This window comes from Peromyscus eremicus, chromosome 6 (genome assembly GCF_949786415.1).
Source record: "Peromyscus eremicus chromosome 6, PerEre_H2_v1, whole genome shotgun sequence".
Classification (NCBI taxonomy): Eukaryota; Metazoa; Chordata; class Mammalia; order Rodentia; family Cricetidae; genus Peromyscus; species Peromyscus eremicus.
This window is the reverse complement of record NC_081421.1, coordinates 130163382-130179557: the sequence shown is the minus strand read 5'-3', so window position 1 is coordinate 130179557 and position 16176 is coordinate 130163382. Positions and strand designations below refer to the sequence as shown.

The following is a 16176-nucleotide window of genomic DNA, read 5'->3' as shown; positions in this document are numbered from 1 at the left end:
ACTAAAAGTATTCTGGGTTTAGTTTCAACAGTTCTTTCCTAGTGTCACTTAGCATACACATCCTACAACAAATTTTATAGAGCCAACAAGCCAAATTGTCATGCCTGGGCTTCCAATTTGAAACTTTAATTTCTAATTCTGAGAGGCAGCAAATAAAACATGAAAAGTGGCTAACAGTGGTATTTGAGAATCAGGGAAAAGAAGACACCGGAGGAGTTGTCCTGCAGAGTCAGAAAGTGGTGCTGCTTTGGGGCACTGCACTTTGGATCTGAAGCAGAGAGAGACCAGAGTGGAGTGCAACTCAAAGAAGGGAACAGGAGCTGTGCCTTTACTAACTACATTCCCTCAGTACCTGTCTCAGAAATCTAGGTGCCTTGGGTCCCTCAGGGTATCAGATCCCTGGCTCATCATAAATCCAACAGTTCTGAGTGCCCTCAGCAAACCTAAGTCCCTCATACACCCAGATCCTCAGGATCTCTGGGTCCCTCAGAAAACCTAGGTTCCTGGTCCCTTTCCCCCAGCAGCTCGTCCACACTCTTACCAGCTTGGTGGCCCGGTAAGGCCCAAGAGGAGCGTTCTGATCCTCCATGTCAGCGCCAGGCAGAGTCCATGGTGGCAGCTGAAACAGCGCGTAGCTGAAACCGGTCTAAGTGTCTGAACAACTGCCGCGCTGCTGATTTGAATATCTCGGAGCAAAGCTGATAGGTGGTTCCGTTGAGTCACGTGACGTAGCAACCCGTACTGGGAGCAGGGTGGAGCACGGGGAGGCGCTTGGACGCTCAGCCTGTGTAGCTGGTGCAGAATTTGTCAGGTCAATTACTATGTTGCTTAAAAGAACTGTGCACATTAGACCCAAAGGGATTGTGTACCTCATGAACAGCACAACAGCAAAACGATTCTCTCTTCCTGATTCTAGGGGTTCTTCAGCAATACCAATATAAACCAGGTGGGGCTTTACCGGGACACAGCACCTAAAAGGCTGGCCTCTGTATGTGTTTGTTTCCTTTCAACTTCCCTGTCTTTCTTTCTCTCTCTCACACACACACTTTAGGAAGAGCCACGGTTAGAGTCTAAGTGAAATAAATGTCGGTTCCAATTCGTCTTCTTCCATGACTGGAATGGCGTATAAGCAGCTCTACCTATAAAACTTGCCTTCCTTAAGAAAATCTACCGTGATATCCTTAGAAGACGCCTGGGCTATGCTTAAACCATGATCACACACTTAAATCATTACTGGGATCTTTAAAAATATGTCTGCAACAAGCATCATTTGTCAAATGACAGAAACTAAGATGAACTAGGAGTTAGAGAGATTTGCATAAAGTCTCAGAACCCTTTGCCGATTTCAGACTTGCTTTCATAAACAATAAAAGGCTGTTACCATTCTGTAATTGCTCAGCACAGTGACTGAGAGGCTGGTTTCTGTTAATCTATCCTGAGTCAAACTGCTGCATCTTCTTAAAACCATCAGATGTGCCTGCTTTCAAGAGATCATCACTACTGGGCTTTTTGTTGACATTCCCTCAGAAAAGAAGTGGGTGGGGAGGATCATTGGATCCTAACTGAAGTATCTAGTCACTTTTCCCAGCTAGTTGTAAGCAGTTATGTCCTAATTGTACTTAACTTTAGGCTTCAGGGAGAGAACAGAGCATATAGGCTTTGGAGAACTTAAGGAAGGGAGGGACCTATACCTATGAAGCCATGGGGAAGCTTTCACCTATGTTGGGTGCAGACCTTCCAGTGTTTTAAGGTCATCCATTCTCCTGCCGGTAATCTCGCACCCATGTTCTGTATCTACACCTAAGAAACTCAGTGATCTGAGCAACCTTGTGGAATTGAACTTTGGTTTGTCATTGGAACCATATGAAAAGAGAATAGACAGTTCTTAGCTCTACACATGGAGAAAACTTCTCCCAACAGTCTATGAATTCATTCTACTTCATCACATCATATTGGCAATGTCTGTAGACACAAAAATATCTAAAGGCCAGATTTTTACAAAAGTTGAATTTTGGAGTTTCTTTTATATTAACTGCATATCGCTGTTCTTGTGAATTACTTATTGATTGTATTGATGGTTAAACTTTGATTTTCAATTTGACTGGATTGATATACCTGTGAAATTAGTCAAACACAATTCTAACTTTTGTCTTGTGGTTTTTTTCCAGAGATTGACATGTGGAACAGTAACTCAGAAAGGAAGACCAGTCTGGAATGTGGGCAGTACCCTCCAGTAGGTTGTGTTTCCTCCATTTACATTGTTTCTATTAGGAATTTATAGTGATGAAAACTTAACTTGTTCTAATTGAATAGCTTGAATCTTTGTATTAATTTTATTTCTATTACTTCACTTTACTTTTAGTCACACATACTTTCTCTAATTCCCATTCATAAGGATTTCTCAGAATGAGTTATAGACTATTTGTACAGGACCACTGGAATATATTATTCCTGGAATCTTCCAAACAATATTTGGGGAAGGGAAGTATGCAGGGCAGAGGATATTCTTTAGAATTCAGGATTTTGCAACTTTAACAATCTTGCAGAGCTGAGCTGAGCTTCTTTAATGCCCACATGCTATTTTACTGTGGACTAAGATAGAAAGAAATACAAGCCTCTATAACTTACTCTTACAACTGAACCCAGCCCTCCCCCACCTCATGTATATATACATACACATACGTACACACAATGGACATCAGCTTATCATCTCTTAAATATGACAGAGAATAATGTTTTTCTACTTAGAAATGATTCTAGTTGGCATTTATTTTGCCTTTGGACTTTTATTTATTCTTACTAAAATATCAGATCCAATGCAGAGAATTTAACCAGTGTATTCACTGCTGTATTTTGATGTTCTAACCAGCACATAATAATAATTTAGTAAATATTTGGTGACTGGGTGAATACTTTTTCTTAGCACTAGAAAAAATACTTTAAGTGATACAACTCAATTGTCTATCTTTCCTAATTAACTTTTAATGAAGTATTTTTGTAAGATTCATTTATCTTTAAATCTTAAGGCTTAGTCATTCTGCAATATAATGTCTAGCTACAAATTTTATTTCACTAATATTATTTAGTATTTATCTTGCCTGAGAAATTTTCTTACTTTTCGTTTTAGTTGTGGCAGTTGTTTTCCTTCATGTTTCTGAAATTGTCACTATTTAATAACCTAGATCTTTTTAGTTTTTCTGATTTCCATCTGTAATTTTGATTTTCTTATTTATTTAGTGACCTAGATCTTTTTAGTTTTTCTGATTTCCATCTGTAATTTTGATTTTCTTACTTTTTCCTCTCAGACCATGAGATCATTCACTCTAGCTGAATTTCTAACTCACTATTTTCAAGTCCCTCCCCCATTTTTTTCCAACATGGTCTCTCATTCATCTCCAAGAAAGTTTTTCTTTAGATCCTTTGATTGATCTAATTTCTATATAGCCTTCATTTGATTTATACTTGAAAAAGCAAATCACGAATTTAAATTTAATTACTTTTCCCTTGTGTTTTGTGATAACTCACTATAAAATGATCAAAGATGACCCTCATTGAACTGTTGGTTTTCTCATTATAGGTATTGTGTGTTATCTACTTTTGCATTGCTGTAACCAAAATACCTGAAGAAACAACTTAAAAAGAAATACTTTCTTTGGCTTATTGTTTCAGAATTGTCAGTCTGTAATGGCAGAAAGAACATGTTAGATGCCCTTCCCAGAGTTGTACTTTCCTAATCTAGGTATTGATCAATCTAGTCAACTTGACAAGATTAACCATTACACATTAACTTAAAAAATCATTTGTTTTTATAAAAGATATTAAAACAATTACTGTAGCACGAATCTTAGAAGGTCTTATTAATAAAATCAAACTTGGAGCCAGGTATTGTGTTAAAGCTGGAAGATCAGAGAAGCAGAACAAGCCATAGCTTCCTCACCTCACCAGTTCCTCAGCTGATCCTGTTTCCTCAGACTAGAAGCCTCTGTGTCCTCACCCGAATAAATCTCAGCCAAATTCCTGCTCAAAAGCCTAAAAGCTTAACCAGGCTAGTTTCTGGTTTTCATGCCTTATATATCTTTCTGCTTTCTGCCATCACTTCCTGGGATTAAAGGCTCTTGTTACCACGCCTAGCTATTTCCAGTGTGGCTTTGAACTCACAGAGATCCAGATGGATCTCTGCCTCAGGGATGCTAGGATTAAGGCGTATGTGCCACCATTTTCTGGCCTCTATATCTAGTGGCTGTTCTGTTTTCTGACCCAAGGTAAGTTTATTAGGGTGCGCAATATTTTGGGGAACACAATATCACCACAAATTACCATCAGTAACTTAGCTCCAGTAAATATTTGGTATATTTATTTAAATATTTTCCAAATAACTACTTTATATATTTAATGATCCTACAAATACAGCATTTTGAAGGGTAAGACAGCTGCTATGGAATTTAGGTTTAAAAGTATAGTTAACATGCATTGTTTGGCTTGGCAGCAAGCTTTCATTTTCTTTGGAAAAAATGTGCCTCCTCATTTGGGGAAATACTTGTTATGTTAACATATTCTGCATGAACTCTTCTGTGTTGCTTGCTCTCGGACATTACCTAAGAATGAACACTTGAGCCTACTGACTCATAGTTTTCTCTTCCTATGAATTCATGGTATAGTCATATTATTCAAGGAAATCAGTTAAAGCTCTCTAAGATGGCTTTCAGATTGCATTAAGGATGAAAACTTATCTTCTTCTGATATATAAGCTGAGAGGATATGAACCAGGAGCCAATTTGGCTATAATTAACATCTCAAGGAAGACTTCTGGATAGGTAAAGTGCACTGATGCTCATAGAGAAATAGAAGTGAAAGACAGAGGATGCTAGTTTTAAACTTCTTAGGGTTTGCTTACAGACTAGACTCTGATTACATGAGCCAGTACTTAAAAAAATAATAATTACACTCTGACAATTTCATATGTATCTCATCATACCATTCTACTCTCTCTTAAAGCTTCCCATTCTCACTAATCCCTTCAGTTTTTTTGCTCCTGCCCAAAAGTTGCCCTCCCATTATCATGACATTCTGTTTTATCACCCACTGAGTTTAACCAGGGCTGCCTGCATAAACATGAGTGTGGAGTGCTCTATCTATTGAAGCATAAGTAACTCATAAGCTATGTCACTAAAGACAATGAATCTTCCTTGAGCAGATATCAGTTACCAATAGTTCTCTGGGTTAGGGCCTCCAGAGTCCCCTCTCCCATCTATGGCTGAATATTCATGGGACCATAATTATGCAGGCTCTGTGCAAGTAACTGTAGTTGCTGTGAGTTTATAAGTACAATAGCCATGTGATATTCAGAAGATACGTTTCATGGCACTATCTGTGTTATATGACCCTTGCATCTTTCAATCCACTCTTGCATTATTTTCTCCAAGCCTTAGAAGGGGGCATGTGGATGTACCATTGACACAAAGTGCTCGATAGTAACTTATTTTTAGCACTTTGGCCAAGCCACAAGTCTTCATTAACCTCTGTTTACTGAAACAAAGCTAACAATAACAAAAACAAAATGCCTCTGACCAAGGCTCACTATAAACTGATCTGTGGGTACAGACATAAATATGTAATTTGACATCATCTATTAAAAAAATTAGAAGCCTCAGGTTCTCTCTTACTGTCTATGATCTCACCAGCTACAAGCCTTTAAACAAGTCCAACTGCATCAGACATGAACTCTTTCCTGAGGAGCAGACCTCTGTGAACACAGCTGGTTACTGCCTTAATGGTCATGTCCACTATTGCACCAGTGGGCAGAATATTTGTTAGATGTTTGGTATTATAATATGCAAAGTCCACAATGGGGTAAAACTATTGATGGCTTGTCTCTCTAGCCTCCAATATAGCAACTTGCAACTCCATGAATGCTACCCAGTACGGAACAAGGTCCTAGCTCAGTTCCAGTATGATTTCTCCACGTCCTGCATCCAAAGTAATAGGGTTTTTTTAGCAACAGATTGTTACTATCTAATTCCAGTGAGCAACTAAAAGCAATGACAATAACCTGTATTGTTCTGGAGCCTTCCTAGAAAACAATTTAAGGGAGTATCTTATACCTAGCATTTAGATTTTCATTTAGTAATCCATAGCTTCGGGATTGTAATTAGCTGTTATTGTGAAGGACTACCCTCTGAGCCAAACTGCCACCATCTTTAGGAGTTTGACTGGGATTGTTGGAAAAGGTCATCATAGTTGGGCTTGTTGGTTAATGACATTCACTTTTGGAAGGAGGGGTAGGACAGTTCATGGGAACCCTCTCAACCAATTGTATGCAATTCTGATCTAATTATGTGTAGCAGGTCAAGGTCTCTGAGAAGGGCCAGAGGATATAAGTGGGGTAGGATTAGAGAAGGAGACTTTATCTGCATACCCATGGGTGGGAGAGGGGCTCATTCATGCTGGATACAAACCTTCCAGTATGGCTGTTTTAAGGCCACCCATGCTTCTGCCTGAAACTCCTCATCCATTGTTCTGTAAGTAAACCTAGTAAACATACTGGTTCTCCAGAGTAAACTGGTGAAATCTTACCATTGTTAGAACCTTATGAGGAGTGGGTAGACATCTATGTCTCCCCAAGAGAAGGAATTTTAGAAACATCTACCAATGTAGTATCTGTGTTCAAACTTTTTTAAAAAAATGTGTGTTGAAATTAACCTATGAAGTAGTAGATTTCTGTATGGCTTCTTAATATACTTTAGTTTAAATGAATTGTCCCTCCTAACTCCTGTATCATTCCCCTCCCTGTAGCAGGAATCTTAAAAGTTCTTATTAATAAAATCAAACCCGGGGCCAGTTATTGGGGTGAAATGCTGGATGGTCAGAGGGACAGAACAAGCCACAGCTAACTCACTTCACCTGGCCAACTTCTCAGCTGATCTTGTTTCCTCAGACTGGAAGCTTCTGTGTCCTCATCCCAATGGCTCTCAGCTGAACCGCTGCTAGAAGCCTGAAAGCTTAACCAGCCAAATGTTTAACCAGGCCAAATGCATCTAGGTTCTGGTCCCCAAGCCTTATATACTTTTCTGCTTTCTACCATCACTCCCTGGGATTAAAGGCTTGCTTTCTGGGATTCAAGGCGTGATGAGTCACCATGCTTGTCTGTATCCTTGAACACACGGATTTCTGTGTCTGGAATGCTAGGATTAAAGGCGTGTGCTACCACTGCCTATCCTTTATGTTTAATATTGTGGCTGCTCTGTCTCTGACCCCAGATAAGTTTATTAGCATGCACAATATTTGGGGGAATACAATACTACACCTCCCTGCTTAAATCTTGCCATCTGCAATGTTTTCTACCACGTTGGTTTGAATAAAATTGGACCCCATAGGCTTATGTATTTGAATGCTTATTCCCAGGAAGTGAGACTGTTTGAAAGGATTAGAAGGATTACAAGATGTGACCTTATTGGAGTAGGTGTGGCCTTGTTGGAGGGAGTGTGTCATTGAGGGCAGGCTTAGAGTTTCAAAAGCCCATGCCAGGCCCCGGCTCACTCTCTACCTATAGATCAGGATGTAGCTCTAATTACTTCTTCAGCACTATGCCTGCCATGCCTGCTGCCATGCTCCTTGCCATGATGATAATGGACTAAGCTCTGAATCTCTTTAAGTACACTTATGTGACTTCTTATATTTATTGACTTGTATATGTTGAACCATCTCTCCATATTTGGGACAAAGCTAACTTGGTCATAGTGGATAATCTTTTTGAATTATGCCTATGTTCTGTTTGCCAGCATTTTATCTATCATTTTTGAATCTGTGTTCATCAAAGATATTGAATTGTAATTTTTTGTTGTTGTTGTTGTGTCTTTACCTAGTTTTGGTGTTAGTGTAATACTAGCTTTATAGAAGTTTTAAAGTATTCCTTCCATTTTTATATATTTTTGAAGGGGTGAAGGAGGACTAGATGCAGATCTTTTTTGAAAGTGTAATATAATTATAGAGTGAAATCATCTGCTATTTCTAGTTGGGGGGATTTTTTAATAGTGTTAAACTCTTCTGTTTTTACCTGTTTATATTGTTGATCTTTTTGTTTAATTTTGGTGTGTTGGCTGAATCTAGAAAGTCAACTTTTTTTTCTTCTTTTCTTCTCTTCCTTCTCTTCCTCCTTCTGTTTTCCAACTTAGTGGAATACACATTTTTAAACTAGTCCTTCATGATCAGAGTTTATTTGCTGTCTGTTGTAATGTTTCCCTGTTCATTTCTGATTCTGTTAATTTGGATTCTCTTTATTTCATTTTGTTAGTTGAGCCAAGGGTCTGTGAAACTTGCTTATCTTCTCAAGCAGCCAGCTTTTAGATCAATTCATTCTTTATATTGTTTTCTTTGTTTTCATTTAATTAATTTTGACTCTAATTTTTTACTATTTCTTTCCATTTAGTGGGTTTAGGTTTGGTTTATTCTTTTTCTTTTCTCAATTATTTGAGAAGCATCTGTAAATCAGCCTCTTTTTTAGGGGGGGAGTATCTCTGATTATATAACAAATAGATTAGGAAAACAGAAATTATGGAGTTTTTGTTGACAATTCTGTTAAAAGAATGACAAATCCTGGGAACTAAAGCCAAAGAAAAGTTAAGCTGTTCATTGTAGCATAGACATTGAATAATACCTGATTATGACATTTCTGAAATGTCTTCTAAATGATAGGCAAACATGAGTTTTCATCAAAGATAAGGTCAAGTTGGACAGGTGAAGTACCCTAAACACGTGATCTTCCTCGATGCATTTCTTTAAAATTTCTGTCAGTAAATTTCTGTGGATATGGCCAATATGTGTATTTTTTTAATTCTAAAAGGTGTGGGAAAGATTCTTGCCCCTAAGTCTAGAAATGGACCTAAATGTCATATTCTGATCCTGGGCACTCATTTCTGTAGCCAGGATTGTTAGAGAGGAGCTGAGTTGTCAGAAACTAGCTCTAGAGATTCCTGCCTCCCCCCAACCCTGCCACAAAATTAAGGAGGCAGTTTTGTCAATCACTAATTCTTTTTTGTTTTTGTTGTTTTGCTGTGGGATAATGCTTTTGTACATTGGTTTAATAAAATGCTGATTTGAAAGTCTAATATAACTAACTTGCCAGGCAGGAAGTATAGGTGGGACAAGCAGACAAGGAGAATTCTGGGAAGAGGAAGGCTGACTCAGGATCTACTAGCCAGACTGAGGAAGCAAGATGACAAGGCAGAACTGAGAAAAGGTATCAAGCCACGTGGCTAAACATAGATAAGAATTATAACTTAAGTGTGAGAGCTAGTCAGTAATAAGCCTGAGCTAATGGCTGAGCAGTTATAAATAATATTAAGCCTCTGAATGATTATTTTATAAGCAGCTGCAGGACCGCAGGTGAGAGAGATTTGTCTGGATCTTGTGGGGCTAGGAGGGACACTAGAAAACTTCCAACTACATTGTTGTTTATTTTTTTGAGACTAAGATTTCTCTGTATAACCCTGGCTGCCCTGGAACTTGCTCTGTAGACCAGGCTGGCCTTGAATTCACAGCGATCTGCCTGCCTCTGCCTCCCAAGTGCGGGGATTAAAGGTGTGTGCCACCACTGCCCAGATATCTATTATCACACATGGGAAGGCTTCCATTCCTTCAGCCATTATTGTTGATCTAGTGAAAACTACCATGTATGGCAAGCAGAATACTGCCACATTTCCTACCTAATTTGGGTATACAATTTAAAAATAGGGAAACCTATTTTTGAACTGTCTCCTATTTCCTCATTCTGTGACATATTTACTTATGATCTTTCACATTGTCTTTGGCCTTTAACCCTGCTCCACATATTTTAATTACTAGATAATGATATTTCAGGTTTAACAAACTCAACATAAAGGAAATAGTTTCAGAGTAATGGAATCAGAGAATAACAATACTGTGGGGCAAAAGTCTGTTATTATTGCTGATGTTGCGTGTTTTTTGCAATGATCTTGTGTAACCCTGTAGGACACAACATGGATTTGAAATTACAATCGTCCAGTGTTTTATCTTTATATTGCTATGTAATATTTTCCTCCAAATTCACTGGATGTAAAGAACTGAATGTATTATCTAGTAATACTTTGGGTCAGGAACCTGGGACTGGCTTACTTAAGCCAGTGTCTCTGGAAGCCTGTCACCAGACTTGAAACTGGGATCATGACAACAGGGTTTGTTTGTTGTGGAGCCTCTGTCAGGAAACCTCAGTTGGTTGTTGGCAGCATTTGGCTCCTTATTTCCTTAGAGCCACAGTTTTCTATTGGATGGCCTGTGGCCACCTTCAGTTTTTACCAGGTGAAAGTCTCTATGGGGCCACTTACAACATGACATCTGGCTTCATTTGAGTAAACAAGGAAGAGGAGGATAATTGTCACATTTGATGAATGAGTTCAGTCTATACTCAAGGAAACTACACAAATGTATAAATACCAGAAGGTAGTGGTGAGATGTCAATGGGGCTATTATAGAAGTTGTCTACTATTATATGCACTTCACCTGGGGAGATGTGAACAAATATCTACTCACCCAAGATAATTAACCAAAGACAGACCAATGAAATGATTCCACCCACAACTAACTTGGCAAACCAATCAGTTTAGTTAGGGCTACTTATAAGAGCTTGAGTGAGGGCTTATTTACAGGACTATGGGAGACTTCTGGGTGCCTACACCATCAAGTAAAAAATTTTCCTGCCAGAAATTATTAATAATTTATATGTTCTCAGAGAGGACCTGGGTCTTATTAAACCCTTATTGGGTAGGCATGATAGTCTCCTGGGTTTCCTGGTAACCCATGTGTATAGGTAACAGACCCTTTCTCAGCTCCATGAAGGAATGCAACTAGGCTCAATTTTTTGAAGGTCTCATGTGAGAAAATGCAGATATTCTGATTTAAAGATGAGAATGGTCATGCCATGCCCAAAGAACAGTGTTCCACAGAATATATTATGGCCAGAATAAAATATCTGTCAAAATGAAAGTAACTTTTCCTTAGTAGGACATAAGGATATGTCCTTCAGGCCAGAAAGTGTATTAGAATCAATTACTGAACTGATAAGCTATATACCAGATTAAGTATAGACAAAGAGCCAATAGAAGTCAAAGCAGATGAAGATGTCAAACTCTCATTGTTTATCAAAAGTTTTTGTGATAGCTGGGGTATATCTTAGTGGATAAGCATCTGCTTATTCTGGGCAAGGCCCTGAGTTGTACTCCCAGAACACACACACACACACACACACACACACACACACACACACACACACACACACAAGTTTTGACTTGTGCCATGGCCAACAAGGCTATGTTTCAAGTACTGAAGAATTTATTCCAAAGATCTCTTATCTGGCCATTCTCATGCCAGTTTTTTTTAGTGGGCTATAGAACATCAACTGCTCAAGAAATATCATCTATATGAAGAGATAAATCAGAACCTGTTGTGTGGTATTTTGTTTGTGTTATGACAAATAAAGCTTGCCTGGATATCAGAGAAGTGGAACAGCAGCCACTAGAGACTTCTTACCTCTATGAAATCTCAGACTAAATGGAGTTGAGATCCTGTCTCTACCTGCCTTATATTCCTGTTTTCATCTTCATAGTGCTGGGATTAAAGGTGTGCATCACCACCACTCAGTTCTGTTTCTCTTTTAGATTGGTTCAAATGTAGCCCAGGGAGGCCTTGAACTCCTGACCTTCCTGCTTTCTCCTCCCAAGTATTGGGATTAAAGGTGTGTGCTACCACCCCCTGGCCTCTATGGATAACTAGTGGCTGGCTCTGCTCTCTGCTCTCCAGTTAATCTCCAGGCAAGCTTTATTTGTCAGAACACAAACAAAATACCACACAACAAGAACCCATGAAACACACTGTCTCTGCAGGTCATCAAGCACTTCCATTTTGTGTTCATTTTTAATGGTTACAGTTTCAAAGGTCATATTTATGCCTCTGGACTTGAATCTTTATTTGGGTTCTAAAGCCACTACAATGTAACAATTAGGCAGACTTTTATGATTATAAATTTTATATTACTCAAATCTGGAAATTACAAAGTAATCAGTTATTTTTCAAATAGATATTATCTGTCATGAAGTTTCTTTATTTTATCATTTTGATCAAAAGAAGATGAACAAATTTGAATTTTCTCATAATTGATTATTGATAACATACATTGTATTAAATGAAGAGGGTAAAAATTGATTTATTAGAAAGAGCACACAATTAGATGATAATTTGGTCTTCAAGTAGAAGGCCAAGAGTTGCATAATGTTTATTATCTTAAAAAAGAGTCAAAGTTGACCTATTTCTCTTTTATGAAGGTATGTATCTGACAGACATTTGTTCACTTAAAAAGGATCTAATGGTAGGATATTTTTATCATTCAGGAGAAGAAAATAAATAAGATACAATCTTCTTCAAAAAGCTTGAGTCCAGTGGGATATTCTAAAACTCTGGACAATCAAAATTAATTGAGTTATATGAGGAGATATTGAAGTACATAAAAACCTATCAAGTAGGTCTCCTCCATATTTGTTCTTTTTTCCTCGCAAGGCACAAGATAAACTGTCCATAAAGATGAATATGTCCTAGCACATGTGTATAAATGAGTTCTTGTGTAATGAAGTGATAGTCTTTGGTGACATCTTTTAGATCATTGGGATAAAGTTGAAGCAGTACTTGCCTAAACATTCAATATCTTTCCTAAACTATATAATGTAAAGCAGCAAAGTGACTTAAAATAGTATACTTGAACTTAGACACAATTTCTGCTATACTTTTAAAACTTTTCTTTTGATCACCAATTCATTTAGCTAGGGCACTACTGCAAAATTCCTCCTATACCAATATCAGAATCTACCAAAGAAAACCTCTTTATAACAGAAAGTAGGGTTCCTTGTAGCAGCAGTAGAGATTGTATTTCCATATGATGTATTATCTATGATGTTAAGGCTAACTTCACAAGTTCCTTATATTGCAAGATTATATTTCCTTTATTATAAATGTATTATTTTATATCTTTCAAAATATCAGAGAACAAAATTGATTGGTCATTATAGTTTCTTTAGTGATCTATCAAGAATGTGAGCTTTAAAGCCTAATAATAGACTATAGTATTGAACCCATCAAATTCTGTAAGTTATTTTGCTAGAAGAACTAGAATCCAATATATTGCTTTTACTTCCCCACCCATCTATCCAACAAAATGGTATTTTCTGAGCAATTTTTGCAAAGGGCTATTTTAGACACTGGGATTCTAATAATGAAAGTCATTTCTATCTCCAGGGAGTTAATAATATGAAAGGCCAACTTAGTAATGATCATGTGATAAATATATTTATGCATGTAATAAATATAATTATGTGTTAAACACAATGCCACAAAAGTCTTAGAAAGAAGAAATGAGTTCATACATACATATGGAGAGAAAGTTCTTAAGAGATATTACACATACAGATTTGTCAAGCATGTATAGAAATTTTTTTTTTTTTTGGTTTTTCGAGACAGGGTTTCTCTGTGTAGCTTTGCGCCTTTTCCTGGAACTCACTTGGTAGCCCAGGCTGGCCTCGTACTCACAGAGATCCACCTGGCTCTGCCTCCCAAGTGCTGGGATTAAAGGCATGCGCCACCACCGCCCGGCTAGAAATTTTTATATGGTTACAACACATAAGAAATATGAAATAATAGATACATGATTCATTTGTTAAAGTTGTGCTCTGTCTTTTGGAAAGTTAGTTGGCCAGAAAACTCTATGCTTAAACTCTACCATCTTATTTTCCAGTAAAATCCTTTGCTGAATTGTTTTAATGTTATATCATTGATTATCCTAAGAAATCACTACATGATGACTGTTACTTATAAAATGATCTTTATTGGTATGAAATACTTAGTCTTTTGTATAACTGGTGATTTGTAAACACTTTCTCTACATTCATAGTAAGTAGCTATCTTTTCATGGTTCTGTTCTAGAACTGAGAAGAAAGAATACTTGGGGAACAAGCTTGAAGAAGACATACTTCCTGGCTAGAGTTCCACTTTTCAGAACACTTGGGGAGCAAGACTGAAGAAAGACCTACTTCTGGCTAGTGCTTCACTTTTCAGCTCACATATATAAATTTTATATTGTAGCTTGAGTCTTGAAAGTTCTTACTAATAAAATCAAACCCGGGGTCAGTTGTTGGGGTGTATACTTATAGATATTATTTTATTTTATATACATGAAAATGATCAATTAGCACATAGCATTAGGCCAGTAAGTGTTCTGGTTACTATGGAGACTCATGTGGAGCCTGGTGAGAACAAGAATTTTGATTTTAAATGTTAACATTATGCTCTTGAATTTTTATAAATTTCTTAAATTACTTTAATTAGAAGCATTTAACATCAACTGTGAAATGGGTTTGATTATGTCTAGACAAGTATAGAATTTGTAATGTGTACCTTTGTTACCCTGCAGATGTGTCTGAGTTTTTTCACTTCACGAAGAAAGAAGATCATCTACCATAGAGTCTGTTTCCTGAACATTGATGAGGCTGTTATACTCCACTTGAACATATTTATATTTTTGAAGTTTTAGTAAACAAATAAGAGGATTAAGTAAAAACACAGAGAAAGGGGAAAGAGCAATAAAATATTGCCATGTGTTGAATTCATCTATGTGAGCACTTTTTGTGCAAATGTGGGTACTGTGTTCATTATTGAATAGGAAATCCAAGTGGGCACTTTCCTTTTACACCTTAAAATTGGGCTAGAAATTAGTCATAATGGCTTGTTTGACTGTAGGATGACTCAATGATTTTATCCTAATTGTGTCAAAGCATTCTTGCCTGGAATAGTGCTGAAATGAACAATCAGGGTTAGGAGTTACTGAGACAAGAGGATTTTGAGGACAAGGTAACTTTGAGCTTCATCATAGGATCCTGCTGCAAAAGTGTGAAGGTGTGTGTGTGTGTGTGTGTGTGTGTGTGTGTGTGTGTGTGTGTACTCTTAGAGAAGCTGTTTTTTAAACTTTGAACATTAAGATATTTTCTTTTTTTTTTAATTTTTATTTTGCAATACGATTCAGTTCTACATATCAGCCATGGATTCCCCTGTTCTCCTCCCTCCGGCCCCCCTCATCTTCCCCCCAGCCCACCCCCTATTCCCACCTCCTCCAGGGCAAAGCCTCCCCCGCGGACTGAGATCAACCTGGAAGACTCAGTCCAGGCAGGTCCAGTCCCCTCCTCCCAGTCTGAGCCAAGCAACCCTGCATAGGCCCCAGGTTACAAACAGCCAACTCATGCAATGAGCACAGGACTCGGTCCCACTGCCTGGATGCCTCCCAAGCAGACCAAGCCAATCAACTGTCTCACCCATTCAGAGGGCCTGATCCAGTTGGTGACCCCTCAGCCATTGGTTCATAGTTCATGTGTTTCCATGCGTTTGGCCATTTGTCCCTGCGCTTTATCCAACCTTGGTCTCAACAATTGTTGCTCATATAAGCCCTCCTCATTCTTACTAATTGGACTCCCAGAGATCCACCCAGGGCCTAGCCACGAATCTCTGCATCCAGACCCCTCAGTAGTTGGATGGGGTTTCTAGCACGACAATTAGGATGTTTGGCCATCCCATCACCAGAGTAGGTCAGTTCGGGCTGTCTCTCGACCATTGCCAGCAGTCTGTTGTGGGGGTATCTTTGTGGATTTCTGTGGGCCTCTCTAGCACTTTGCTTCTTCCTATTCTCATGTGATCTTCATTTACCATGGTCTCCTATTCCTTGTTCTCCCTCTCTGTTGTTGATCCAGCTGGGATCTCCCACTCCCCCAAGCTCTCTTTCCCTCGCCCCTCAGCCTTCATTACCCCCACTCATGTCCAGGCTGTTCATGTAGATCTCTTTCATTTCTCCATCAATGGGCGATCCCCGTGTCTTTCTTGGGGTCCTGTATTCCAGGTAGCCTCCCTGGTGATGTGAGTAGCAGTCCAGTCATCCTTGTTCCACATCTAGTATCCTCTTATGAGTGAGTACATACCATGTTTGTCTTTCTCAGTCTGGGTTACCTCACTCAGGATGATTTTTTCTAGATCCATCCATTTGTCTGCAAACCTCATGATGTCATTGTTTTTCTCTGCTGAGTAGTATTCCATTGCGTATATGTACCACATTTTGTTTATCCATTCTTCAGTTGA

At 38.3% G+C, this 16176-nt stretch overlaps 1 protein-coding gene and 2 long non-coding RNA genes across 3 annotated transcripts in view; 2 read left to right on the top strand and 1 right to left on the bottom strand.

The window, feature by feature from the left end:
• Depdc1 (DEP domain containing 1) overlaps positions 1 to 728 on the bottom strand; it is a 32688-nt gene extending 31960 nt beyond the window's left edge. The window contains exon 1 of the mRNA XM_059266516.1: positions 542 to 728. Within this exon, the coding sequence (XP_059122499.1) occupies positions 542 to 589 (48 nt within the window). The 5' untranslated portion in view covers positions 590 to 728. The remainder of the gene's footprint in view (positions 1 to 541) is intronic.
• On the top strand, positions 622 to 14094 carry LOC131913704 (uncharacterized). The gene is made up of 3 exons (XR_009379962.1): positions 622 to 811; positions 2169 to 2233; positions 13981 to 14094. It is a non-coding gene; the product is annotated as an uncharacterized LOC131913704 (long non-coding RNA).
• Positions 14095 to 14196: 102 nt separating this feature from the next.
• LOC131913705 (uncharacterized) lies at positions 14197 to 14663 on the top strand. Its single transcript, XR_009379963.1, has 2 exons — positions 14197 to 14303; positions 14468 to 14663. It is a non-coding gene; the product is annotated as an uncharacterized LOC131913705 (long non-coding RNA).
• The last annotated feature ends 1513 nt before the right edge of the window (positions 14664 to 16176 follow it).